The 27,034-nt window shown below is 40.6% G+C and overlaps 3 protein-coding genes across 4 annotated transcripts in view; 1 reads left to right on the forward strand and 2 right to left on the reverse strand.

Moving 5' to 3' along the window:
* Nucleotides 1-18: 18 nt before the first annotated feature.
* On the reverse strand, nt 19-11,147 carry LOC137888962 (anthrax toxin receptor 2-like). Its single transcript, XM_068732492.1, has 17 exons — nt 10,844-11,147; nt 10,205-10,276; nt 9,085-9,156; nt 8,806-8,887; nt 8,355-8,459; nt 7,921-7,989; nt 6,673-6,753; nt 6,506-6,566; nt 5,423-5,518; nt 4,475-4,544; nt 2,857-2,935; nt 2,572-2,667; nt 2,339-2,389; nt 1,571-1,666; nt 1,132-1,305; nt 848-928; nt 19-182 (listed from the first exon to the last, which is right to left on the reverse strand). The coding sequence occupies exons 1-17, from the start codon at nt 10,969-10,971 to the stop codon at nt 144-146; spliced, it is 1,452 nt and encodes a 483-aa protein (XP_068588593.1). The 5' UTR covers nt 10,972-11,147; the 3' UTR covers nt 19-143.
* A 2,376-nt stretch (nt 11,148-13,523) lies between these two features.
* On the forward strand, nt 13,524-18,888 carry LOC137888895 (progestin and adipoQ receptor family member 3-like). The gene is made up of 7 exons (XM_068732402.1): nt 13,524-13,678; nt 14,152-14,389; nt 14,629-14,791; nt 15,557-15,712; nt 15,836-16,033; nt 16,237-16,327; nt 16,534-18,888. Exons 2-7 carry the CDS (start codon nt 14,193-14,195, stop codon nt 16,668-16,670), a joined length of 942 nt encoding a protein of 313 aa, XP_068588503.1. The 5' UTR covers nt 13,524-13,678; nt 14,152-14,192; the 3' UTR covers nt 16,671-18,888.
* A 2,475-nt stretch (nt 18,889-21,363) lies between these two features.
* LOC137888896 (ras-related protein Rab-27B-like) overlaps nt 21,364-27,034 on the reverse strand; it is a 45,359-nt gene continuing 39,688 nt past the window's right edge. For both annotated transcript variants that reach the window (XM_068732403.1, XM_068732404.1), the window contains exon 6: nt 21,364-26,542. In XM_068732403.1, coding sequence (XP_068588504.1) covers nt 26,356-26,542 — 187 coding nt within the window. In that variant the 3' untranslated portion in view covers nt 21,364-26,355. The remainder of the gene's footprint in view (nt 26,543-27,034) is intronic.

The raw sequence follows: 27,034 nt of genomic DNA on the forward strand, positions 1-27,034 counted from the left end.
CAATAACAACACCGGAAAATAAGTAAAGACATTTATTTACAATACACGTTGAATCGGAACACTCATCTCTTGAGCGTACATGTCACTAATCTTTGGCCAAAAACTGGAATAAAGTGAAAAGTGTTGATCCTCACGGTTAAACATCAGTGACTCTGAACTCTGGTGAAGTTAATACAGCGGCCCTGAAGACAAAACAAAAGCCAGACATTACAGTCAGATGATTTTATTACATGAAGGGGCAGATTCTGAATATGATATAAAACAACACGAGCAAACCAGAGGGGATGTGTGTCATGTGTTCACTGATCTGACTCTTGCTTAAAATGGAAAATATCACATTTTGAGTTAATGCTGGTGTTTGGATTAGAGCACTGTCACCAGTTCAATCAGTAGACCACATCACACAGAGGGACACAATATGAGAAAGAATCATCAAAATCTCATCAGTATACTGTGAGAAGAAAACCATCCTAAAACATTGGCTCACCTGTTGCCTATTCAAGCTGTGTTTATAGTGTTGATATTTACACTGTCATTTAATACGCCTGAGTTGATGCAGTGAGCTGTTATTTGTTGGGTAGATAATTAGAGGGGGGGAGATCTGTACAGTTATCTGTTATTATCTAATCAAATCACTTTGGCGTCAAGAGGGTGGGTCCATTTTCTAATCAAATGAACTGGTGACACTTTATGGCAAACACAAAAAAGTGATTATTCCTTGGTGACTAGGGACAGTCCTGCAGGAAGGAATGATGATCAAAATGTTCTGAATTGATAAGCATCCGTGTTTTCTTTCATCCTACGAGTTGAAATTGTATCGGAGGTAAATGCTGGAGAGGTTTCTTACCTTGTCCTGAGGTGTTGGCCTCATGATTGCCACTCTGTCATACTGTCTTCTAAGTAATGCCCGCAATGCATCAAAACGCCCCTGAAAGTCAAGTCAAATCAGGTTCATTTAATCCAAAAACGCAAGATAAAAATACAGATAAATTAAGGTATACATTAAGGGCATCATAACATGTATAGAGTCAGAATCACATTTTATTTTTTGAATTTTAAGCCTTAAAGTGGCCAATATGCAACGTTGCACAGTGCAAAAATGTCTGGTGATGAATGAGGTTACTGTCTCACCTTGATGGGAGTGTACCATTTGGACTGTGATGGGGGGTTGTAGACTGGAGGAGATCGTGGTGGGGGTCGAGGCATGATGGGCTCCTCCACGCCCTCCGGCATAGTGACCACAGCATTTTTGGCTTTCTCTAGCCGTGACCCTTCCTCTGTGGACCCCATCTGCCCCCAACGCACCTACAGACCACGGGTACAAAAGACAGACATCACAGACCCGTCTGTTAGCGGCACAGCACGGCAGCCAAATAGTTAAAGAGACACTGAACACACACAGACTCCACAATAACCAGTGTGTGTGTGTGTGTGTGTGTGTGTGTGTGTGTGTGTGTGTGTGTGTGTGCGCGTGTTCGTGTTCGTCAACACTTTGCCAAAATGTTGAAGTTGAGCGAAAATGTATGTGTGACAGTAATTAATTGTAATTATGGTTTCTTTATTCTATTACCTCCATGCGTTTGATTCCTCCAGGACCTCTGCCTCCATAGTATGAAGCATCCACTGTAGGCCACCTGTGTTTGGGCGAAAGATCGTCTTCTGGCTCCTTGAAAACAACAGTAAGTAAATTGAAAGAACTATACGGTGAGTTTCAATTGTGGGCTTAAGATTTTAGAATACTACACAACGTTGTAATGATTCATTTAAAGGGCAAGTCATTAAGCCCTCTAATTAATATGATCATTTTATGTCGTGGCAAACATTTTCAAACGAGGCAAAACAGAACAGAAAGCTCTCTGGCCGAGAGCTGAAACCACTGCAGTACTATGAACAGTCAGTAGATGCTGCCTCACCAAAGTCTCAAACACCTTAAAGCAGGGGGCTTCAATGTTTTTATATTAAACTGGGCCTAGTGCCATGTATAAACATACCTTGTTATTGTGCATTCAATACTAAGCTATTCAAATAATACACAGGTTCATATCTTCATGTTTTTATTTTAAAGGTACAGTGAGTAGGGTGGCCGTGTCGCTGCCATTCAGAAACATACCTTGTATGATAATCATGCATACAAGCTATTGAAATTGACGTTTTTATTTTAAAACATAAATGTGGAAACGAAAATTAGTGATGGCCTATTAGGGCCACTGCCATGCATAAACATACCTGTTATCTTGCAGACAATACTGAACTATTAAAATAATGGACAGATTCATGTTTGAGTAGAAAAAAAAAAAAATGCATCTTGGAAATGAAGTGAAGTCTGTGGTCTACTCACAATGACAGGAGGTGGCGGCGGTGGGCGAGCCGGGGGTGGGTCTCTGATCACCTGTAAAAAATAATGTGAAAAAGTAACAAACTTCACATTGTCAATGGACAGAAATAAGTGTTACTACTGGAACACTGGTCAAATTGCAACACGTGGGCTAAGAATTGCACTGAATTATGGCCTGTGCTTCCACAAGGCCCGAACTGGAGATCTGCACGTATACATCTAGGCTGAAGACTCACCACAGTGCAGCAGAGAGGCCAGAACCACCAGAATAAAGCCAGAGCCAGTAACAGCAACAGAGCCAACAGCAACCAGAGCACCCAGATCCCATCTGACTGCAATAAACACACACTAATCAGATACACGCAACTGTCAACCTTTGCTCTACAAGGCATACTCCAGCGTATCTAGACTGTAGTGATACTATTATAATTGCTGGCAACCTATCACGAACGGTGTTTTTCTTTTTTTTTTTGCTACTATGTGATTGATACTATATGTACGGCTATATGATTGATACTCACACACGTTGTAGCGTAGATGGTGATGGGACTGGAGATGTAGGATTGTCCATTGTTCAGGCTGACCAGCACTTCGATTGATCTGCAATTATTAGACAGAATCACTGAAAACAAACAGCAGAAGCAGAAACACTTCTTGCTCAATCTATTAGCAGCTGCATGTGATGTTTGCTCAGCCATCGGAGTGATGGAAAAATACAGTGAGGACCATGATGAGAGGGTGCGCGTGTGTGTTTATGGTGGATAAATATCACTTTTTCTATTAATTGATTGATAATTAAGGGGTTAAGTAACAACTACAAAGTTTGAGAAGCACTGCCATAGAGCTATGTTTCCTTGTAACCTCGTCTGCTTCCCTGTTGACCTTCCATTAGCGCCAACGCTGACTCACTGAAAGAAGGAAGTACTTCCGATTCATAGTCTTATCGTTTTTTGACCAGATTTCCTTGTTTGCCATTTCAGTTAGGTTTTGTTTGGTTCCAACGTTTGAGGGTTGGACTCAACAGAGATTGTTTCAGCTTCGTCCTTGAGAAAGTCAGTAGTGTGCGCGGGTGTTTCAGTAAGGAGGGAGGCGTTACAGAGTGGGTGAGACGTGATGGAAAGTGAGAGGCGACCGGGGACAGATGGAGGGGGAGAGAGAGGGCGCTGTTTGAAGTGGGTGAAGTTAAATCAGCTTTGGCTCGCTCTCTAAATGCCACAGAGATATTTTGGTCGAACTGGCTTCAGTTCCTACAACACTTTGAGCCGCCGATAGTTACACTGTAAACACTGTTCTCACTCTCCATTACAGACACACAACAGATTTCTAGTTTCTGATGTCAACCTGCTGCAGGAAGAAATGTCAATGGCTTGAAAGCGGTACATTTGGGCATGATGATCGGCAAAATGTAATTTTATAGTCCTTTGAATTTACTTGAGGACAAGACATGCAACATATCAGTTTTCCTTTGACACTATTGCAAGTTGCCCCACATAAGCGTCAACCGATGAAACACTTCCTTTATAAGCCTGTTGTCAGAGAAATGCCATGGTAGTGAGGTTATGAAATGAAGTCGTGCCAAACTACTTTCCAGAACTGGATTTTCTTTTTTTTTTTTTTTTGCTCAGTATTGGCTTGATGGTGGGAGAGCAGGGTTGGTGGGGCACGGAGATGCTCGTGACTCTGATCATTTCAGCAAACTCACAGCCTTTGGGGTTAACTGATTTTAATCACAAGGGTTTTTTGCTGTGAAACAAAGAAAGCAGGCAGAGACAAACCAGCACAGAAAGGACAGAAAACTGACCATGATGAACGAACACTTCAGGCACAAGTGTGGTTCTCAGGTGTAGATTAAGAAATTCTACTATACTGTTTATGTTGTGGGTAACTGCAACTGTACACCATTAACTTTAAATAACAATGACCAGGATTTTATATTGTGACTATATAATACTGTAGCTGTAATTTGCTTTTTAATACAGTTTGAGTTGTTTTGCCTTTAAAGTGAAACCTTGTGCTGACATAAAGCTCCGGTTTTTTTTGTACTTTTACTTACAGCTTATTTACAGTTTGACACAGTTACGAACACTTTGCATATGTGTGTGTGTGTGTGTGTGTGTGTGTGTGTGTGTGTTGACTTACTGTCCGACCTCATGCAGAACAGGAGCTGGACACAGCAGGTAGCCGTCTTTCACTACTTTTGGTTTCTGGTCTGAGAGAGAGACAGACAAACTGTGAGAATAACTGTCTACAAGGAAAGGATTGTCTTACAAAAACATGACAAAAAAAATATCAAAATTACACAACGTTTAGTCGTAAATGGAAGCAAAAACACATCACGTTGGCTCGCAAAACAAATTCATGCTGGTGCTTATGGCGTTTTAACTCCAGAAAGACAATTGATCATCAGTGTACACGTCGGTGATGTCGATACGTCATCTAATTTTACCCACTGCAAACTTGCAAAGAGGAGACGCTTTGTACCTTGCTGCCATGACGTTATATTTATTTTCTGTGCATTAAGCATAACAATACTTTCAACTTGCTTGACAACTTGCAATGCCATATAATTGTATTTATATTCAGATTCCCAGCCAGAATAAAACTTCAGAGCAATTGCAAAAAGAAAAGGATGAAAGAAAGACATTCCAAGCAGAACGGATAAAAACAAGCCGGTTGGAAAGTCAAAAAGGACAGTCATGTGTTATCATGTCCTCTCAGCGACATTAAGAGGACATCGATCTGTTAATAGACTAATGAGACAGAGAACATGTTCTCCCTCCCTCTGCCTCTCACAATGTCTCCTCTGTTCTCTGGCTGAAGTCAATAAAAAGCAGCCACTGTTTTGTTGCTGGACTCTGACTTTCCACTGCAGCAGCAGACATCTGCACGTCGTATCGCATTTCCCTTCATAGATGATGCTATCCCAAAGTGCATTGCAGCATAGGGGCACATTTTTAGCATCATTGGTAAATAAACTTGGGTTTACAATAAGTGCATCCTTAGCATAAGCATCCAAAAGCCAACTGTATCTCAGCTGACCTCTGAAGCACGAGTCATGAGTGTGTTGAGCGTGTGGCATTCACTGACCGTATGACTTTTGATTGACCGTGAGGACGCAGAGCATGTTGTCTGTCCTCCTGGATCCGCTGAAGCCACTGCCCCTCAGCACCACACTGAAAGACTCTGAGAAACATCGGACGCGTTACGCTGCTGGGACGGTACTTCAAATGCAGCAAACGGAAACAGCATTTACAAAACAGCAAATATGGTGATCGAGCAAATTAAAGTCAGGAAGGCTGAGAGTCTATAGCTGGGATGGTGGCTCTGTGAGGCTTCTGAGGCACAGCGGCGAGTTAAGGGAAAGCTAAGGGATCACCAAAGTTATTTGCAATTCACCCTGAGGGGGAACGTGAATGTGAAATGTTAAAACCAGTGGGCGATTTGAGGAGGGATGAGCAAAATGAGCAAAAATGCATCCCCCTTGTTAACCTGCCACCCCACCTCTCCATCCCCCTGTAGCAGAGAGGTTTCAGAGGCAGAAGGGTTGTTGAGTAGAATATGTAAGTCTTGTCTGCCTGACTCATTGATCCTTTATCCGACTGAGGTTTGTCATTTGTTTGTTGTTGATGAATCCATGGCACTGTCTGTGGTGCTGAAGTAGCAGATGGATTTGTACTTGCACTTTTCTTTTCTCTCAGTCCCGCCCTTCTATTCCCTAAACTATATGCTATAAATACTCAATTCCATACTGTATTTGAACCTATATACTGTAGAATAGGGTCACCTTCATGATCAAAGTGACAAGTAGCAACGTGTAGTCGTGGAAGACTGAGATAGAGTTCATAGAGTCACACTGCTGCCTGTATAGCAAGCCTATCATTTTCCTATGATCGTTCAGTAGCGTCAAAATGTTTTAGCGTAGACAAGACCACCGTGATGGTTAAGGCGTCCTGCACACGATGTCCTTTGGGAGGTGTACGTGTGTGTGTGTGCTAGTTGATGGTTTGAAAACAATGATTTGCTCCCATTGGGACACTGGGACCCCTGGTAGAAATCAACAAATCACAGACGCTAAAAGGAAGTTAGGTGAGCACCAAAGTCATTAGGCGTCATCCTCTGGGGACCAAGAGTATCATTATAAAAAAAAAAAATTGGAAACCACTAACTTACCATTCACACAGACACTCGACGGCTCTACTGTGAAGACGTCTGCGCACGTCTGCTTCAGGATCTGTGTGGAGATACAGGTGACAGAAACGGCTCAGAACGGAAGCCCGATGTCGCTCTCACACGGTGTGCCGAACCCAATGTTTTCGTTATATTTGACTTGACCTCACCGAGTTGACGACGTCTTTGAGGGCATGAAACCCGGACAGCACCGGGAAGACCTGTTCTGTGCCATCTGCTATGTCAGCAAGCTGAGACAAAAAAAATGAAACAGTTTTAAATGAATTTATTCGAAAGACAACGTTGCATTTTCTTGCCGCCTCTTTTGGGGAGGTCCTCTCCGCGTTTCGGTTCAGTGCTCCAGCAGCGTTTTTAGGAAGGAAAAGTCTGTTTCTGGGAGATGAAAGCTCTGGACAGCTGGCTGAAGCTTTTATCTCCTGCTGTAATGATAGCAGAACAGGAAGCTCGCCTGGCATTATTTAATTGGACAGTGATGTAATTGCTTCCTCGTCAGACCACAAAGTGCTACCGGTCAGTAACCGGCCAGAAGAAAGGCTTGAACCCGATGACTGCTGAAGACTTTTCTAGTCGTGAGTTCTGAACGTTTGAAGCCAATCTGCTACGCTTATTAATACTTATTTTACAGATCAATACTGTCACTATGATGTGATGAAAGAATGATTCAGGATGGGGGTTGTGCAACAACGGATGCCACTTTAAATGAAGTATACCGTAGTATCACATTTCTCAACAAATGTAATTACAGTTTTTCCTTTGCACTGCAAATTTCATTACGGATAACATATGACCTGATGTTGACCGCTGAAAAGATTACGTAGCACAGCATTGCTACAAACACGGCGGATCAGGGGTTCCCAATCATTTCGGTGTTTTGTAAGATTGTATTTCTTACAGTCAACACAGTCAGTGTTCTCTTATTCAGCATGAAAAATGTGTTGCTCCCTTTCAATAACCTGATACCTGCACAGGAAAAAATCTAATCAAATCTCTCCAAGGATATGATAACTCAAAACATGCCGCCATACAAACATTATTCCATGTTTTTACATGAACCAAATGCATAAACCACTAACTATGAACCCCCGCCAGCCGCTTGCTGTTCTGTCCTCAGGAGGTTCCAGTTGAACTCAAACAGACGAAGCAACAGGGTCAAGGTGTGTTAATAAATTGGGGGCCAAAAACAACTCGTCTATTGAAGATCTGACCACAACCAAACCTAACACACGCTGACACACACACACACACACACACACACACACACACACACACACACACGCAGAAAGACAAATATAAGCTCAGTGTTTACACAACCGACAGTATCAGTAACAGAGAGAAGGGTTCTTTCTCACTGTGCTGCATGGCAGTCAGAGGCTGGAAGAGCGTCAAGGTCCTCCTACCTGTTTGTGGTCAAAGTCCATGACCCCGACACAGTACACTCTGGCTCCAAACCCTCTGGCTTTGTCAGCCTGGGAAGCATAACACAGAAAGTCCTGAGTCAAGTTCGGCTTCTACTAACATACACCAAACCCGTGTTTATGATCGGTTCAGTTCTCTGTGGGCTTGAAATGAGCCAGATGCTAATTGGAAGAAGCATAATTTACTACTATAAACCCATATAGTGATAAATTATGCGTATCCATGTAACTCATTTCACGCAACGTGATCTTTGAAAATGTAAAAACAACAGAGATGATTTGAGAAGTGTGTGTGTCTCCTCAAGATGATTTTGATTGCAACACAACATAAAAAAAAGAAAGAACACAAAGCACACGAACACGTCATTTAAAATAGAAGTGAATTATCTTCAGTAAAGAGTGAGGGCGTTTAATACCTCCTGTACAGTCAGTTCGTAGGGGAAGGCCTCCAGCTTGCCATCGGTGAGAGCGATGATGATGGTGGATGACGGCGACGTTTGTGTCTTCATCTGCTCGGACACCTGAAGAGGGGAAGTTGGCACAAACTCAGTGCAGCTCACGCACACACTGTGCACATGTGTTGCTCTAAAACGACAGTGACACTTTCTCCGTTGTATGTTTTGGATTGCTGAAACACTTTCTGTTGCCAGACTCTGTTGGAGCTGCTTGAAATATCTGATAACACATCTACTTTATTTCTATTTTTTTTATCTATTAGAATTTGATAATGTACAGTGAGACCGAATAGACCAAAATATAAAAGGCACACAGCAGTGTTTTAGAGTAGATTTTTACAAACTCTAACTAAGCACATGTAGGACAGTACTGGCAATGGTTCCTGGAGGGCAATCAGATGAGTGTACCTACCGCTTTCATGCCTTCATGCATGTACGTTTCACCAGCAGGTTTGATTTGGCTCAGCTTCTCCAAACCCTCATCTATCTTTGACCTGCGCGCCCAGATCACAAAACAGTTTAAATAAAGACTGATAAGAGCTCGGTTTCTGTGTGATCTGGTTATCTGTGTTATTTTGTTTCTCCGTGAGGAGGAGGAGGAGGAGGAGGAGGAGGAGGAAGATGGGTTAGGGAGTTAGGCAGAGAATGAGAGAAAGAGAAGACGGAGAACTTTAAAAATGAAAACTGGTACCTGTCTCCAGTTAGTGGCAGTATTACAACTGCTCTGGCTGAAAAGACTATGTAGGAAACCCTCATCCTGGGACTGAAACACACATATACAGGAAGCTTGTGAATCCTGTCTGTAGTACAGAAACACATCATTTGTGTCTTTTAAGGTCAAACATTATAAGTGGGTTTGGTCCTCGTGTCAATAAAAAGGATTAGACTAAATGAAATAAGATGTAATGTACATGACATAAAATGATATTACATTTTTATATAACTTTTTGGCAAGGTGTTACAAGTCCCTTCTCCCTCGTTTTTAAGTTTATCTTTATATATGGACTACTGCTATTATTATCTGTATTTTGTTGTACTGGTACTAGCTGTGTAAAATAGCAATAAAGTTAATTCTAATCCAATAACATTATACAACATGACAAACCACAATAATGCATGACATCACATAACAACATGATAACAGAACATGACAAGACATTATGACTTTTTATTGTGATATAATTAAGTGTATTGTAATGAAATGACAATACATGCCAGACATATAATATGACTTTATATATATTTTAAATTTGTTTCTTTACTTTGCAGGGAATTGAACCCGTAACCTTGTCACTGTTACTTCCTTTCTCTGCCCTTCAGGCTGTGAAGGGATACAGGACAGCCTGTTGTGGTCAGCACCAACTTCCACATCTGGCTGGATGTTTTGCTTTCATATTTAGCAAGCTGTTATTAAGCCTAAAGATATCACACACCCTCTGGACCATTACCCAGAGGGGTTTTGGAGCAGTTGGTGGTCTTGTATGATGTCTGCTGCCCAAAATAGACATGGCCTACTTCCTACTCACTACCACTGTTTGTACTAAAATGTTAAGATCTGTAACCACTTGCCAGTGTTTAAAATAGTATGTTTTTTTCATTAGTTTAAATATGACTTAAGTACATGTTATACGCCTGCTTGCCTGCAAAGCACTTTTTCACTTGGTTTTGAACTGTGATATATAAAGTTTTATTATTCCAATATTTTCCGGGGCTATTTGTAGTATAGATACCCCGAACATCTGAGGAGGGGGGTGAGAGGAGAGGAGGGGCATGGAGAGAGAAGAACGGGTTACAACAGCCACTTTACTTACCTGACAAACCTGGTGGTGAGCTGCTCCACAAACCCATAGATCTCATCCCAATGTCCGAAAACACTGCCTGACCTGCGGAAACAGGCAGCACCGGGGCAATAAATCACACTCACCGAGACATGAAGTTTCAAATATATCCAACACAAGATTCAACTCCAAGCATGCTGACGCCCTGAAGACAGCACAGGTGTGTCAAAACACATTTGTATAGCTTATATCGTCTGTATAAACTGCAACCTGTTTTGATACTTGCAGAATGGGTCTCGGTCGATTTATTCTGTTGTTGCATTTGACATAAATAGAAAACTTTTAATTTGTTTTTGTTGGAAGGTCTGTTATGGACTTCGTTTGTTCTTAACAACGCTGAGAGGAACTCTGAAGGCAATAGAAGTTAACTTTCTCCAAGTATACACCTCAAGCACTGATGGTCAGAACAGAAAATACTCTCTGTCCAAGTTTGCAGTGAAGCAGCAGAGGAACAAAAGTAAACACAGCCATACATGGAGAGGACTGAGTCAAGGCTGTCTCTGCACTTTAGTACCAAATATTACATTCATACATTAGCATACATTGGTCTGTCCCGCGGTTGGCTCCTGTGTTCCTTTCCAGTAAAACACATGCATGCAGACAGACACTCACCTGTCCAAAACAAAATAAATATCAAACGCTCCATCACAAGAAGCGTCGTCATCGCCATCATGCAACGACGAATTAACGCAAACACTTAGGAAAAGTAGGATTTGGCAACATATCCATATCAGATCCATAATCCGTGCATCTCATATCAGCAGTGTGTTTTGTTCAAAAAAGTCCCCAAATCAGCAGCTGTGAGTCTGTGTTCATCATCTTGTCAGCATCAGCCCGGCGGTTCAGATGTTGGATCCCTGCAGAGTGGAGGCACAGTAGCTTACGAGGGTTCCCTGACTGCACAGTCATAGTGAAATAAACGGGGCTGGGCGCACAGCTGCTGCACACGGTCAGAAGAGCTGCAATGCAAACAGAACGGAGCTTCCCTCAGGATTCTTCAAATTAAACTGTACTGAAAACATCAACGTAGTAACACTACTACTACACCACTACTCTACTACAGAACTATATGATAATACTCATGAATATATTTTCAATATGTGTTCATGTCATTATTTGCTTTAAAATAATTATCATTTGTTTTTATGGAGGCTATTTGTTTATTTATTGGTTCATTTAACAAGGACATAAACAATGCTGTAAATTAACCAGAATTAGTCCAAACTCAATAAAATAAAAAGCTATTAAAATAGTTAATAAGTGATGATGAAACAATAATATTATTAATGTTAAGATATCATACAGATTATATTAAATTAAATAAAGAATTTTTGTCACGTAAATAAAAATAGAATTTCATGTTGCAAGATACAAAACAGTAAGAAAGAACGTGTAGCGAAAATCTATCAAATTGTATTCCTTTCTGCTATGCCATTCGCAATTATGCTTTTATTTTGAAGGCAAAATAAAAAAATAAAAAAACACACGTCCCTGTGTAGTTGAGGGCATCTCGGACTTGACTTTTGGTTGCCAGAGCAGCTGGCATAAATAGAGGCTGACTGCTGGGATAAAAAAAGAATAGAAAGAATGGCAGACTGGATGACTTCCCAACAGAATATATGACCCATAAATATTATTGTGTTTTAAAACAGAAGTAAGGGAGCCTCTTATAAAAACAATGAATCCCTATATTCTTGTTAGTATTTGAAAAGGTTTTGTTTCAGGGTGCCATGTTTCAAGACTCAATGATCATTTGAGCAGTGGTTCATCACAGGGCATTTCTCACTGACTCATAAATCACTCCCAGTAATTATCAATACATGCCTGATGTCTTTTTTCTTCTCAAAACAAACAAGTGCATCATGTTCCAATAAATGTGTTGCAGATGGAAAAAGGGGATTGAATAGGCCAACATAACGCCCTTGGTATGTCAGAGTGATTTGCAGCTTTGCATGATTATGATCCAAAATGTTACTCCCCGAAAGAAATGAAACCTACTCCTATGTCTCACAAGAAGAAGAAGAAAGACCAGGCTTATTGAATCTTACAAGCATGTCTCGTCAAAACACTAAAACATGAGCATGTCCTCAAAAGCACATCATGGTTAAAGACAAGCATCAAATTATGTTGTAAAAATACATCATAAATCTAAGATGTCCAACACATTCCTGGAGTTATAATATATACGCTGTAATTATAAATGACGTTGTGTTCGCAGGGATCTGATGCACCGACTGCTTGCAGCTTCCCAATATTTCTAATTTCAACTTTTAAGGAGGATGAAGTCATAACATTAAACCACTCAAATATTAACATACCAAAGTCATTGTGTCAGCAAATTTCTGTTATGGATTATGCGATCTGGGCCTTGTTTTTGGGTGTGGCAGTTGGACAATAGGAGACAGAGACTCTTGTTGCATGTCCCCTCCAATCATTGCACTCTCTCTTCTCCATTCAGATAAACACAAGCTATAATGTTTACAACAACTAAAGAGTGTCAAAAAAAGAAAAGAGAAATCCCCAACTATTGTAAAATGTGTTATGAGGAAGATAATAAATGAACTGTGTGCAAAATGATTAAAATGCAGATGAATGATGCAGTCTAATCTGTCTATCCAGAAATATTTAACCATCTCTTGTCTTGCCATCAGCCTTGGAACAAGTTGATAAAGAATATATATGATAATGTCAGAGAATGTGGAATAAAATTGCTTTTCCCAAAGTGGAAATGAAAGAATTCTGGGATGTTAAGGCCTACATTTAAAATAGGAAAAGTTAGCTGCAGGTGGATGGATACATGTATGTCAGAAGGAGGACTGGTTTTGTTCATTTTAGGTTAAAAGGACTGACTACCATGGCAGCCATGCTCTCCTTTGGTCTCATTTTAAAAACATAACAATGCTTGTGTTTTATCATACAACTGTTGATTAGTCTGTGACCATATCCCTCCACCAAAGCCAAAAACAAATGTAATTTCCTTTGGGGTGTAGCCCACAAGTCTGGTCTATTAATTAATGGTCGCCAAAAAACAAGGGCGTGATTTTCATTTCAGCGTTGGTGGAGATATCTACTGAGAAGTGCTCACAGCAGTGAATAGACTGTAAGACATATAAGCTCATACTCAGGCTTTATGGAGAAGAAACCCCCTAATTCTAAGCCTTCAACAATGGATTTAAGAGGTATTTCTGCAGCAAAACTCGGAAGATTATTTTGGCTCCAGGTGCAATCCTCCACATTTACCAGTTGGTGGCAGTAACGCGCTGTTTCCTCCTTTAATACCAAAAAGAAGAAGATAGGTTGGTGCTATTCAGCAGCTGAGGATATGTGTTTTGTCTGTTTTCTTGAACTAAAATGTAATTATTTTTTAACGCAATGCTAGCTTAATAGTCATCCGGTTATGGCTGAATTGCCTGAACAAAGACATCGACGGTCCGACTGCGACTAATGGTGAGCTTTGTAACCCGGTTTTGAATGAGTTTAGCCGGGGCTACGTTACAGAAAAACGTCTGTCAAGGTTAGCGTCGCCGTTTGCTATCCAGGAATTGAACTTGCTAACATTAACAACAATGAAACGGTCTGACACATTGTTCTAAGATGCCAGTGTGTCTGTTTGGCTGCTTAAAAAAAAAAAAAAAAAAAAGGCTTTATTTCCAATATATAGATAAAAGCACCTGCGTTGAGTCAACGTGCTGCGGGTGTGATACACAGTGGTAGACGGAGAGTGAGAGGGTGAAGGAGTCGGTACACGCGAATACAAACGTTAGCTTTAGCTAGCTTCCATGCGAACACACGTTTTAAAACGCACGAGCTGTCATCTTAAATCTCTATCCTGTCACTTGGAGAGAAATGTGTTAAAATGAACTACACAGAGCTTCCTCTCCGTGACCCGGTGGTTTCTCTCTCTCTCTCTCCAAACGCAGCTTGCATTAACGTCCCCGGCTCGCCAGTGGCTGAGAGCACGATGCTGCTGAAGATGCCCCAGAAGCTGCTGAAGACCGCCCACTACATAGAGCTGGGCAGCTACCAGCACTGGCCGGTGCTGATACCCCAGAGGATAAGACTGTACACCTACGAACAGATCCCCCTCTTCCTCAAAGAAAACCCCTACATCACAGGCGGCTACAGGGCCCACCTGCCCTCCAAACTCTGCCTGAGGAGGTGGGAGTCGCGCTGGAAATGTGTTCTTTTTATATCAGAGTTTAAGACTTATTCACTACAATCCAGTCGTGTTCATGAAGTGCTTTCTTTTTGTACTATTTTAGAAGTTGGATGATTTTCTTATACGGTTCTGCAAATATTCTGCATGTTACAATGAACGTTCTAGTGCGTGTTAGTGTGTTCACGGCCTCCTTCATGTGTGTTTTTTTCTTCTTCTTCTTCTTCTTCTCCCGTTGCAGTATTTTCATTCTGTCCAATGAGACTGTGAACATTTGGAGCCACCTCCTCGGTTTCCTGCTCTTCTTCTCTCTGGGGGTCAACGACGTCTCGTCAGTGCTGCCGGCCTCCGGAGCGAAAACGGAGGACTACGTCATCTACGCTATAGGACTGTTCTGCTTCCAGGTAAAGATGATTTGACTCGCCGTGTGTGAGGGAGTCCTCTGGAGAAGTTGCTAATAATCTTTTGTCCAGATCTTGTTTTTATTAATGTGCCGTTCAGACGTGAAACCGAATGCAAACTCAATAATACAAAGCTGTCTTTGGTCCTCCCAGGGTCCAGCTGTTTACAAGTGTCAGTTAATTATGAACATCTGCATAGGCTGAGTATTTGTACCGTATGAATGGCTTAACAAACTGATTCATGAAGGTTCACGTTTTCCTGCCGCAGGCGCAATCAGTTCACCTCAACCCACGCAGGTGTGTAAGCCGTGTGACGGTGTAGCTGTTGTAAAGGCTGGACAGTGTGTTGTACTGTGAAGAGCTACAATAGAGTAGTTCAGTATAATAGAGTGTGTTAGCTGTGTGCGATTGGTGTTGTAGGTTGTGTTGCAGCTGATGATGAACTTGTCAACGTAATAGATTACAAGTCAGTGTGATTCCCACTTACAGTAGGTGTATAGTGTAGTATATGTGACCCGCACAGCCTCCTTAAAACCCCCTTTCTTTGTCCATTTAAGTGCATATTGTGAGTATCGAGATTGTCCCTAAAAATCACTATTCCTTGAGTTGATGCATTACAGTCGCAGAAGGATTTTGTTGACTTGCAATCAGAAAAGGTGAAGATCTATTGATGGAACCAAAACTCAATCTAAAATAAATTGGTGTTGGATGTCGTGAATGCGTTTTTTTCCCCCCAGTCTGTAAATGTTCCTGTGTTTTGTCTCGCAGGTGTGCATGCTGTGTTCTGTGGGGTATCACTCGTTCTCGTGCCACCGGTCAGAGAAGACTTGCCGTCGCTGGCTGTCTTTGGACTACGCCGGCATCTCTGTCGGCATCCTGGGCTGTTACGTCCCCGGGATCTTCTACGCTTTCTACTGTAACGCTGTAAGTGGGAACGCTCAACGCTTGTTTTTTTGTTTTTTTTCTTCCTCCAGATGCTAATGAAGGAACCAGATGCTCCGGCTCTGATTAGACCGCATCTAATCGGTCACTCCTCCCGTCTTTCAGTTTTGGCGACAGGTGTACCTGCTGACGGTGCTGTCCCTGATCCTGGCCGTGTTCTGCGCTCAGGTCCACCCTCATTACCTCAGCAACGAGTGGCGGCAGATTCGGACGGCGATCTTCTGCTGCGTGGCCGGCATCAGTGTGATTCCTGCATGTCACTGGGTCTGGCTCAACGGAGGATTCACCACCGACGTTGTACAGGTCAGGAAACAGAGCGATATTAGAAAACAAGCAAAGTGAGAGCTAACGCATGCGCACACTTGGATTTCATTCGCACCTCCGCGTACAATATTTTTGCAGCTGTATTAAGAGAAGTTATCCTCTAGTAAATCTCAGCACTTTCTTCCCCCGACTGTACGACGTTCAGTCATACGAACTTTGCTTTTTTTTTGTTGTATGTGCAGCTGTTCCTGCCTCGTGTGATGGTGATGTACCTGATCGCTGGATCTGCCTTCTTGTTCTACGTCACCAAGATCCCTGAGCGCTACTTCCCCGGTGAGTCATTCTCCTCCGTCTCTTTACAGAAATCTGACACGTTTAGGTGCTATTTCCAGACATTTACATACTAACGATCCTCCTGAAATATATTTGCATTCTTGTACATGGTGAAGAAAGTATGAAAAAAAACCCCCAATATGTACAGTATTTAGAGCCTCCCCCCCCCCCTCCTCCTCCTCCTCCTCCTCCTCCTCCTCTTCTAGGCCAGCTGAACTACCTGGGTGCCAGCCACCAGGTGTGGCACATACTGGTGGTGGTGATGTTTTACTGGTGGCATCAGACAGCCGTACACATCATGCACTTCAGGCACAGCCGCTCCTGCCCGACCAGCAGCGGCTAAGTTGAACCGATCCGGTGACGTTAAGGAAAGGCTCAACGGTTGCAGGATAAAAGCTATGAATGTTAGCAGACATCAGTTACACTCCTCATGTTAATATTCCACCACTTCTTACCAGTTAGCTGCTGGTTAGAAGTTGCTGCCTAAAGGTTTTTCAACCACTAGCTGGTGACTATTAGCTGCTAAGGTGTAAACCTGAGGGTCTAACGGTAGCTCTTAGTGTTCGCTGTTGAAGGCCAGCATATACAGTAAGTCCACTGTCTCCAACAGTAGATATCAGCTAGGAGCGGCTAGACGCTACTGTAAATCTGAAAAAAAAAAAACGCTTAACCACCATAACCATTAAGATGCATGCATTTAGATTAATTGGTAGAAACAGACTGAGGTTTGGTGTTTTTAATGGGTGATCATTTTTTTTTTTATCTCATGGTTGGTTGGCGGTTGGGAATTTAGTTTTTTGTACAGAAGTTTTTAAAAAATATCTCAGAGGATTCTGTCGAATCAAACAAGAAAGGCTGTGTGAACAACGACAATGCTCAGTTCCCACGAGGTTAGATTGTATGAAGAGTCTTGATGTAATGTGGAACGCACAGAACAAAAACACGACAACTGGAAATTCTGAACACTGTGAACTCATAAATAACGTCTCCGAGCGTCTGAAGCTCTCGAACAAACAGCTAAAGGTCAATCAACGATCAATCTGCGAAGTAAATGTAGGAACCATATTCATCCTACAGGACATTCTTTTCTTAAAACAGCTTTTTTTTTTTGTTGTGTACCGTCTTGTCTTTGGAACAAATAAGGTGGCATTTTTGGAAAAACTCTTCACGGTGGCCAAATCCTGTGTGTTCGGGCTGCACTAGGCAAGATGTCATATCAGCCTTAATACCAGAGCAACAGAGTTGATCAATATATTGTACAATCAGCCTCTTTTGATATATATAATATTGTTATTAGCAGAGTATTGCATTTAAACTGGTCAGTAAACGGGATGCGTCATCACAGGTCAAAGGATGTAAAAAGCCTGACTCGATGGTCATCTTACATTACGGCCATTTAGAAGACGCTTTTGTCCAAAGCGACTTACTATTCAGTATCTATCTACACACCGGAGACGCAGCTACGGGAGACATCTTGGTTAAGTTAAGCGTCTTGCTCGAGGACACACTGACATGAGACTAGCAGAGCAGGAGCCCGGGGATCGAACCGCCGACCCTGCTCTCCACTTAGCCACGGTCGTGTCCGCCCCACATCGGTCTCCTGACAGCATGGTAAACGATTCCGGGCTCGTCTTTGAAGTCACCGACTCCTGTATGTTTTGTTAGGAAGTGGTTCGTAAACCGGATTCTGCATGATTTGAAATGAGAAAAATGTTGATTGTGAAAACGGATGATGAAATAACCCTTTTTAACAACAGCTCGAACCGGACAATTAAGACAACAAAAACACTTCTTCTTTTTTTTTTTTTTTCTTTTGCTGACAATCCAGTGAGTGGTAGCACTCAAACTGTCTCTGATTGGTCAACGCCTGTAACTGTTGAGGCGGGTAGCTAAAGCCCAAATCTGTTATCAGATGTCAGCTTTGCAGCCCTTTGATCATAAAGTCTCTCATAAAGGCTAATTGTGGGACAACGTTGTCGTTATTGTCCGTTCTGATGCTGTTGTTTAGAGGAGGCCAGTGTTAAGTGTCACAGCTACCTGGAGCACTTGTTTTTCTTCCCACAGTATTGGGCATATTTCATATTAGTCTTTACTTTTTTGACGCAATTCCAATCATGTGTGTACATTTTTGCCTTATTATCTTTTGAGTATTTGTACTGTATACACACTTACTGTTACAATCTGTTTTGGGTCAAACACAATGATCAAACTCATCTTTGCTGTTACACAACAAGGCCCGTATGGTTAGTTCTTTTTAATCAATGCTTGGAACAAGTTATGAATTTTAGTTGAGATCACTTGCTGCTACTAGAAGTGACGCTATGAAAGAAGTGACTTCATTTTTGCCTTTTTGAGTGTTTTTAGTTTTCATCATGAACTGCGTGATTTAAAAAAAAAAAAAAATCATAATCATCTCATGATTGTTTTATCCCGTGTTTGTGTTTCCCTTGAATATCATTTACATGATAAAGCACTGGCGCTGATTTACGAGATATTTATTTCAGTGCCTATGTGAAATTATATTTATATTATATTTTTAAACATTTTGAATGAATAAAGAATGCTGGGAAATACATTGTTGGGTTGTCTTTTATCAATAGCTCAGGATTACTTTGATTGACTTTAATGTCTTTATCTAATCCATATCAATCCCATCATCATTGTAGAGGTCATATGCTTATTTATGCTGTTCATACAATTGAACAATAGAGGGCAGTATTGGTACAAAAGTTACCAATTCACAAGTAAGTTCAAAGAAAACGATGATGCACATTTTCAGATTTTTTGTATATAAATATATATATATATATATATATATATCAGTTAAACTGAGAATTTTGTAAATACATTTGGTTCAAGGGGGGAGACGCTGTTTCATATCAGTGTTCAATATGCAATATCACACCCTTCCTGCTCCCAGACTGATAATGAGCAACAGGTTAACCGTGTAAAATGAGGTCACGGCTGAGAACAATACTGTCTTACTTACAACAGTCTACAGTCTGAGTTAATGTCACAGTTCCACCCCGCACAGGGTTGTCTTGCGTCATGGGGCAGATGGGAGGATTGTGTTTGGAAGAAGAAGAAGAAGAAAGGCCGTCATACTTGTAGTGCTGCAAGTGAGACTGTGGCGCCATCTGTAGGCAAAGATATATCAGTGAATAAAAAATAAAAAAGCCTTTGCAGCTATTAAATGCGATAAATTTGGGATTTATGAATTGCGCAATCTTTGGATGATGTCGATGGAAGCATGCCGTGATTCAAGTTTAGTTTAGTTCATGTCTACTCATGTCTACTGTCTTTCTATTCATTATTATATATCTAAAACAACAACAACACGAATGGAACTGCTGACTCTCCTGTGTTAGCTTCTCTGCACTGGCTCCCTGCAAAATCTAGAATAGAATTTAAAATCCTTCTCCTCACCTACACAGCCCGAATTGGTCAGGCACCATCATAAAGAGCTCATAGTACAATATTACCCCACTAGAGAGCTGCGCTCCATAAAATGCAGGGTTACTTGTGGTTCCTAGAGTCTTAAAAGGTCAGATGGGAGCCAGAGCCTTCAGCTATCAAGCTCCTCTTCTGTGGAACCAGCTTCCCGTTTCTGTCCGGGGGGCAGACACACTCACCACATCTAAGAGTGGGCTTATGACTTTCCTTTTTGATAGTGCTTATAGTTAGGGCTGGCTCTGGTTTGCCTGGGTCCAGCCCCTAGATAAGCTGCTATAGGCCTGGACTGCCGGGGGACTTCCTAGGATACACTGAGCTCCTCTCTCCTCTCCTCTCTCTCCCTCTGTATGAATTCATGTCCCATTAATGCTCATTACTAACTTTGCTTCTTTCCCGGAGTCTTTGTGCTTTCTCTCCTCGCAGGTTTCTGTGGGTGCTGTTCTGATGTGAGGGTCACGGCACACAGGATGTCGCATGTGGACAGATTGTAGAGCCCTCTGAGGCAAATTTGTGATTTCAGGCTATACAAAATAAATTGAATTGAATTAAACTCTGATTTTTTTTCCACTTTTTCACATGCTACACCGTGGCTCTTTCATGGCTCTTTCCGACCTAATATACCATTTAATTTTTACAATTTTTTCTGCATACTATACTATGATTTCTATGACATTTTTCGACATTTGACTTTTACTTTTCTTCACGTTTTTGTCATATAAACTATGACATCTGACTTTATTTGACACACATTCTTTTTTATACGATGACTTTTTTCAATCTAATATACTATGACATTTTTCGACATACTATATTACTTTTCTACTTTTTGCAGCAAACTATACTATGACTTTTTATGACCTTTTTTTCAACATATATACTTTAACGTTTTTCGACATATACTGTCTTTTTATGACTTTTTTTAAAAAACTGTACTATGACTTTTTCCAACATTGCATACTACAACTTTCATTTGATTTATTTTAGTTTGACTTTCTTATATTACGACTTTTTCAAGATACTATACTTTCCATGATTTTTTTTAACCTAAATTACCATGACTTTTTCAGCATACTATATTATGATTTTTTTTTTGTATTACTTTTTCTACATACTTTATTATGGCTTTTCATAATATATATATATAATAATAATAATAATAATAATAATAATAATACACACACACACACACACACACACACACACACACACACACACACACACACACACACACACACACACGTGTGTGTGTGTAGTTTGCAGTAGTAAAACAGGAAGTCAAAAATTAGACAGGACCCAAACAAAACTAGGTCTTCTTTATGTAATACAATTATATGCAACTACGGAATGGATGGTGAATAAACTCAAATAAATATTAGTTATTAATTGGAGCATGTAGGTGGAGCTGCAGGTTGTCCTACTGTAGCATTGTATTTCAAAGTAAGTTTGCTTTTAATGCAAAACTCAACACTCCGTCTCCTGGATGATTTCACGGTTACATCGCAGTTTCACACACACACACACACACACACACACACACACACACACACACACACACACACACCAAACCAAAAAAACAAACAGGATTAAACAAACACAAAGATTTATTTGCAGCTCTGACATCGGAAACATTAAACGCATCACAGGTAATTTCATTCTTATTGTGTCAAACATGCTGATGTTGCAACAAACACACTCACAGGCATCGATAGACACAGTGAAAACTGAAGAAAGGTGTATAAACCGCAGGCATCAGTGAGAATTCACACACGGAGGATTTCCAAAAATAAAAGCTCTTAGAGGTACTTGGATTGATTAGTCGTTTTGATATATCGAGCACAAAAACATCACAACTTCTGGTCTCTTTTGCCTCTGCTTTGTAATCTAGAATGCATGAATATTTAGGAGCTCATAAACTTTACAGAGGATCAGACAGAAGAGTTAATAACAGGCACAACATGACTCTTCAAACTGTGTAAACTTTCAAAGTGAATTCAAAAACTACCAAAGACCATGTAAAACTTATGGAAGAGATGCTCTCTGGAAAAACAGGATTCAAGACGGTGAAAATGAAGGTCAGATGTGCCAGTGGCACAACTGCATACTGAATGTAAGAGGGCAATCTGATGAGCAGCGCAAGAAGAAAAGATGGGATATAAGCTGACAAACTGGTTTGGAAGATTGTCACAATAAAAGGCATTGTCCAGGAAATTTTGACTTAAATTCTCAAATAGTAACAAAACCACCAAAACAATGTCTTGCCATTGTTGATGCGTTTAAAGGAGTTCATCGTGTCCTTGCTCTATTTTCAAAGTTTTCCGGTGGATCTCAAGGAATAATTTGTGTTTCATATTTGTTTAATTAATAAATTAATTAAAATGAATAAACTACTTGCCAGTCATATTGATACATAAGGCTGCATTGTATTTATGTAAGAGTCATTTCTCTTTAAGTCATGGTTTAATTAAACTGTTTAACCATACGTGAGCACTTTTCAAAAAAACGGGAGTAAAAATGACGACCTTGATTACTGGTAATCCACACTTGGTAAGCTTTAAGACTTTTAAAGACACGTATGACACATTTTAAAGCTGCGCTAATCTAATTTGTAGAGAAACAACGGATTGTGTAATGTGAGTGGTGTGTAGTGAGAATGATTCCTCATGATACAAAGACCTTTAGCCTCTTTTAACTCTTTGTTTTGGTCTTATGGCACATTTAGTGTATGCTTCAGTTACAACCCCCTTTTCAGCAGCAGCAGCAGCAGCAGCAGCAGCAGCAGCAGCAGCAGGCTTCCGGTTTCACCAAACAAACTTTAATAAAACCACTGTACACTGTCTGTCCAGCAACAAACAGCAGTCAGACAAAATGGGCATCTTGCTTGAGACGTGACTGGAACATTTAGCGGCTAAAGAGCCAGATGCTTTTCTTTAGGAATTAAAGGAGACCAAAACAACTTTAAAAAGGAGAGTGAAAATTGCAATAAGATTCATAATAAGCACTCAAACTATACTCCAACGGGATTAAATCATTTAGCAAATCTGGAGTTTGATAATATGTTCTTAGCTTGTTCCACTGCACCAAAGTTGTCCACTTGCTTAACATGATTCACTAATGAAAGTTGGAGCAAAGGCAAAGACAAAATAAAACTAAAGAGGATTCCACCATGTTGCTTATGTATGAGTAACCTGTACATTACAAGGACATGACTTAAGACCAAAACAAAAGTTAAAATCTACAGATTAGAACAAAAACAGTAAGCAAGTTGATTAACAAAACCAAAAGTTCCTGGGAACTTTCACTCAATTATGGATTGGGATTGTTACAATGTGAGCAAGCTCCTTTTGTCTTCATAGACAACAAATTCATATTTTGACAAAATTGAAAATCAAACAGCGGTGAGTGTTTAATATGGCACTGAGATCAGCTGCTGGCAGGCGACTTTGTTAGGCTTTCAAACGAAAACCCAACCCAACATAAAAACACATTTGTCTATTTGTGAAGGCAGTTTTTCCTCCGACTGAAGGTTCAGCTCTGGTTTGACACGTTTCCTGTTTTTAAATTTGGCACACTGGTAGAATAAACACAGGTGACGGTGAGGTGAAACCAAAGCTCCATGATTCTTTAACCTCTGACTTTTTTTGGGGGGGGATCCAGCGAGTACAATGCTAAAAATGTACTGATAAAAAGGGATTTAATCAGATATTAATATTCAACGACTTATAATCTTTAAAAAGGACCACAGCAGTGTTTTGCCATTAATAGGCCACACTCACAGTATACTCAACATTACTTTTGACCCATCTGGCAGCCCCTGGTTTTAGTACAATTTGAAAACCAACCCGCGGTAATCCCACTATTATGCAGCTGTTAGTTGGGACCGCTATATGTAAAAGCTCCCCTTAGCTCACCGAAGGAACAAAAAAAAGGATTTAGCTGCCAGCAGGTGGAAAACGCAATGATCCGATCATTTCCCTCGTTTCTGGTGCACTTCAACTTGGCTCAAGATTTGTCATGAAGTAAGGCAGATCAAGGTGTTACTTGATATAATGAATGCTGTCGAGTTGCACTTAAAACAAAGAGATCATCTCAGACTATTTTTTGACATTTAAATTATTTCTTCTTTTTTAAATTTAGATCAAAATGGGTTCTAGAGACGGATGTTTTTTTTTTTGCTGTGCACAAGCATAGCGTCATGGTACAAAACATTTTAGTCACGATGTGCCGTGATTTCTGCACAGCAGCAGTTATATGGTCTGTTATGCAATGGAAAAACAAAGTAAAAGCAACAACAATCAACAAAAATTGGTCCACAGTAACGTCAATTGTTAAGCCCAAGAAGTATTAAACAACTTCTACTGTACTTCTTCGAGAGTTTCTAAGTGTATCTTCTTCATGTTAGAGACACATTTTGTTGATGAATTTGTATTTTTTGGAGTTAATAAGACAAAACCGAGCTTAAGAGCACTAAAGCAATGAAGAATTAAATTACAAATATGAATGCAGTCGAGATCATTTTCTCTTGGTGTGAGATGCGAAGGATGAAACAAAAATATGGCAACAGAAATAATAATCTATGTTTTATATTTAATACATATAAATAGTTGGTCACTTTATATTCTTACAACATTGGTCATGTATGGGGCCTTAAAGCGATATTTCACTTTGTCTGATTATCTGTTATAAAGAGATGAGGGGTCATAATGAAAAATCAGCTGCCCTGAAAAGCTGACCTCACCTGAATGGCATAATAATGTTGATAAGATATAATCATCCTCTCCACTCATAAGTTCATTTAACCTTTTTATTCAATGCGCTCATCTGGACTTGCATAACATGTTCGTTCTACCTGTAAAAAACCAGAATAATTTTTAGGCTTTCTATTAAAATTATTTCATTTTCTATAAGTGTTAGCAATTAAAGGGGACGTTGCTTTGCCAGAGTAGCTGATTTTTGTTGCCGATTTATCTCAAACCCCCACAGAGATCAAAGTCTGTTCCGCCACAGTGGAATAACGCTTTAAAAGCCAAGGCAGTAGATCAGTTTGGAACAATATCCCGGTCTAGGACACTCTATGAATGATATACACATATGTAGGCTTTTTTTTTTTTTTCTCTCTCCACTTCACGCGTGTCATGCTGTACCCATATTAGTCCTACAATATGAATGATATACTATCTGCAATTCATAATCAGCCAAGTCTGGCAAAAACTCAACGGCCACAGCAACCTAGATAGCTTAAGCTGGTCTGGGTAACAAGGTGTTGGTGTTTTGACGAGAATGATACCAAAAAAAAGCATTGTGATACTTTTTTTTTCTCCATTTTGAATTCATGTCCGTTACTGAAACATTGCAAACAAGTCTTTGTGACTCTGAAACAATCATCAGCTGCTTTTGTTAATAAAGGCATTACGCTTATAGCCACTGCTAGCACTGCCAAGCACTAATACCCTATGTTAGCTAGTTTGTGGCTAGCTAGCTACATAAGCTGCTAATCACTTGTGCAAACAGGAAGTCCGTAACAGTTAGCCGAGATTGTCGTATCAACATTTATTCCAAGGTTTTTTTTTCTTCTAAAATGAGGGTCAACAGTAATATTCAATTCATGAATTGTTGACAATTTGAATACATGAAATTGCTATACATATTAATCACCAACAAGTGGCCATGAACAATCTACTCTAACCAGTCTGGTTACGAAACATAAAATACCCCACAGAGGCTATTTAACCTCCTCTGCTTTGTTTCGGGGGTATCTCTATGTTTTATTAACTGTTACTAATATAAAGTTTAAAATATTTGCCTAATATTTATCTGCACAACTCATTAAACTGTCATTAGAGTAAAGTTAGCTTTAGAAGCCAACAAGCTGGCATTAGCTTAACAAACTAAACAAGCAATGAGCTGTGAACAGCACCTCTCACTCCAGTGTCAAACACCTCCACCACGACACCCTAGCCAATATATTAAACACGAGTTAGTGCATGTTTTAGCAAACAGTCAAGCCAAACAAAACTGATTGGAACACTGAAAAAAAGCATCATATGTAGCTGGTACGGGTACAGCATCGAAAAACAGTGTGAAGTGTGAAAAAAACATACTGGTCAAACAGCTGCTCGCTCTGATTCAGGAGGAAACGTTTCAGGGGAGGACCATGACTTGGGCTAATATACACAGACACACAGCCTTCAGCTCTTTATGATGTCCCAGATCAGACATTATGTGACTTAAAGTGATGAAACTGTCCCCTCCTGTTTTCATTCCCTCCTAAACAGAGCTCAAAGGCTGACAGGCTGAGACTTGTATTACCTTGAATGTCCACCAGAGGGAGACAAGCTTGTTTCATTGTCCCCTGGCAGACAGATTGGAAGGGGACAGAAGAATACAGCGGGGAAGAGAAAGAAAAGAGGAGCGTAAGATGGTTCAAAGATTTGTTTTAGAGAGAAGAGGGTGAACAGGAGAAGACGAAGAACCATGCAATCAAAGATGACAGAGGAGGAGAAGGTAAAAGAAGTAGGGAATGTGGCGAGTAGAAAGGACGGACGACAGAAGCGCTGACTGGTCATTTCCTTCTCGATCTAGCATGCACATTTCTTCTCATTGGGCTGCGCTTCGCCGAGCTTTGTGGCCCCGTTGCCATTGGCTGGCTCGGCGGGCGGTTTGTCGACGCACTGCTCCATCCTCTTCATGACCAGGTCCAACAGAGTTATCACCGCCTTGTCCACCTCCGCTCCCGTCGCTGCACTCGTCTCAAAGTACGGGATCCTGTGGGCAACAAGAACAGAAGTATTTGTTTCAAAGATGAGTTTTTTTTTTTGGACCATTTCCCAATTATTCCCATCCGTTTTTTAATTGGTTTCATTTCATTTCTATTGAAATCATCTTGGATTGACTTGGAAATCCATGCCTAGTCCATAAGAGACAGCAACGAGGGACATTTATTGTTTTGTCAAAGCTTCATAATTATCTCTCGTCATGAACACATCTTGCGTGCTCCTCTGAATATTTGCCAAATTCAGCCATTGGTTTGTTAATCGGATTATTCAGTTTAGCACTTACTCTGATTAGCTTTCAAAAATCAACATTTCTTATACTGAATGAACGTCAGGAGGCTTTGTAGGGACTGTTTGCTGGAGGGGGGGGGGGGGTTGTTCTTTCACAACATAACATTTCACACAAGTTCAAACAAACTCGCAGGACAAGAAAGCAAAAACTTGAGATGAACCTTCGATGGATTCTGCATTACAAACGCAGAAC

This window comes from Cebidichthys violaceus, unplaced genomic scaffold, assembly GCF_023349555.1.
Source record: "Cebidichthys violaceus isolate CVI_PGR_0920_01 unplaced genomic scaffold, fCebVio1.0.p SCAF_59, whole genome shotgun sequence".
NCBI classification, from domain to species: domain Eukaryota; kingdom Metazoa; phylum Chordata; class Actinopteri; order Perciformes; family Stichaeidae; genus Cebidichthys; species Cebidichthys violaceus.

Excerpts from the sequence above, each read along its gene's own strand:
- LOC137888962 (XM_068732492.1), bottom strand. The coding sequence starts at position 10,971 with ATGGATCTGATATGGATATGTTGCCAAATCCTACTTTTCCTAAGTGTT. Across the intron at positions 2,936-4,474 it reads GTTCTGCATGAGGTCGGACA|ATCAATCGAAGTGCTGGTCA; the intron begins GTAAGTCAACAC and ends TAATAATTGCAG. Across the intron at positions 2,390-2,571 it reads GGCCTCTCTGCTGCACTGTG|GTGATCAGAGACCCACCCCC; the intron begins GTGAGTCTTCAG and ends TATTTTTTACAG.
- LOC137888895 (XM_068732402.1), top strand. The coding sequence starts at position 14,193 with ATGCTGCTGAAGATGCCCCAGAAGCTGCTGAAGACCGCCCACTACATA. Across the intron at positions 16,034-16,236 it reads TCACCACCGACGTTGTACAG|CTGTTCCTGCCTCGTGTGAT; the intron begins GTCAGGAAACAG and ends TTGTATGTGCAG. Across the intron at positions 16,328-16,533 it reads CCCTGAGCGCTACTTCCCCG|GCCAGCTGAACTACCTGGGT; the intron begins GTGAGTCATTCT and ends CTCCTCTTCTAG.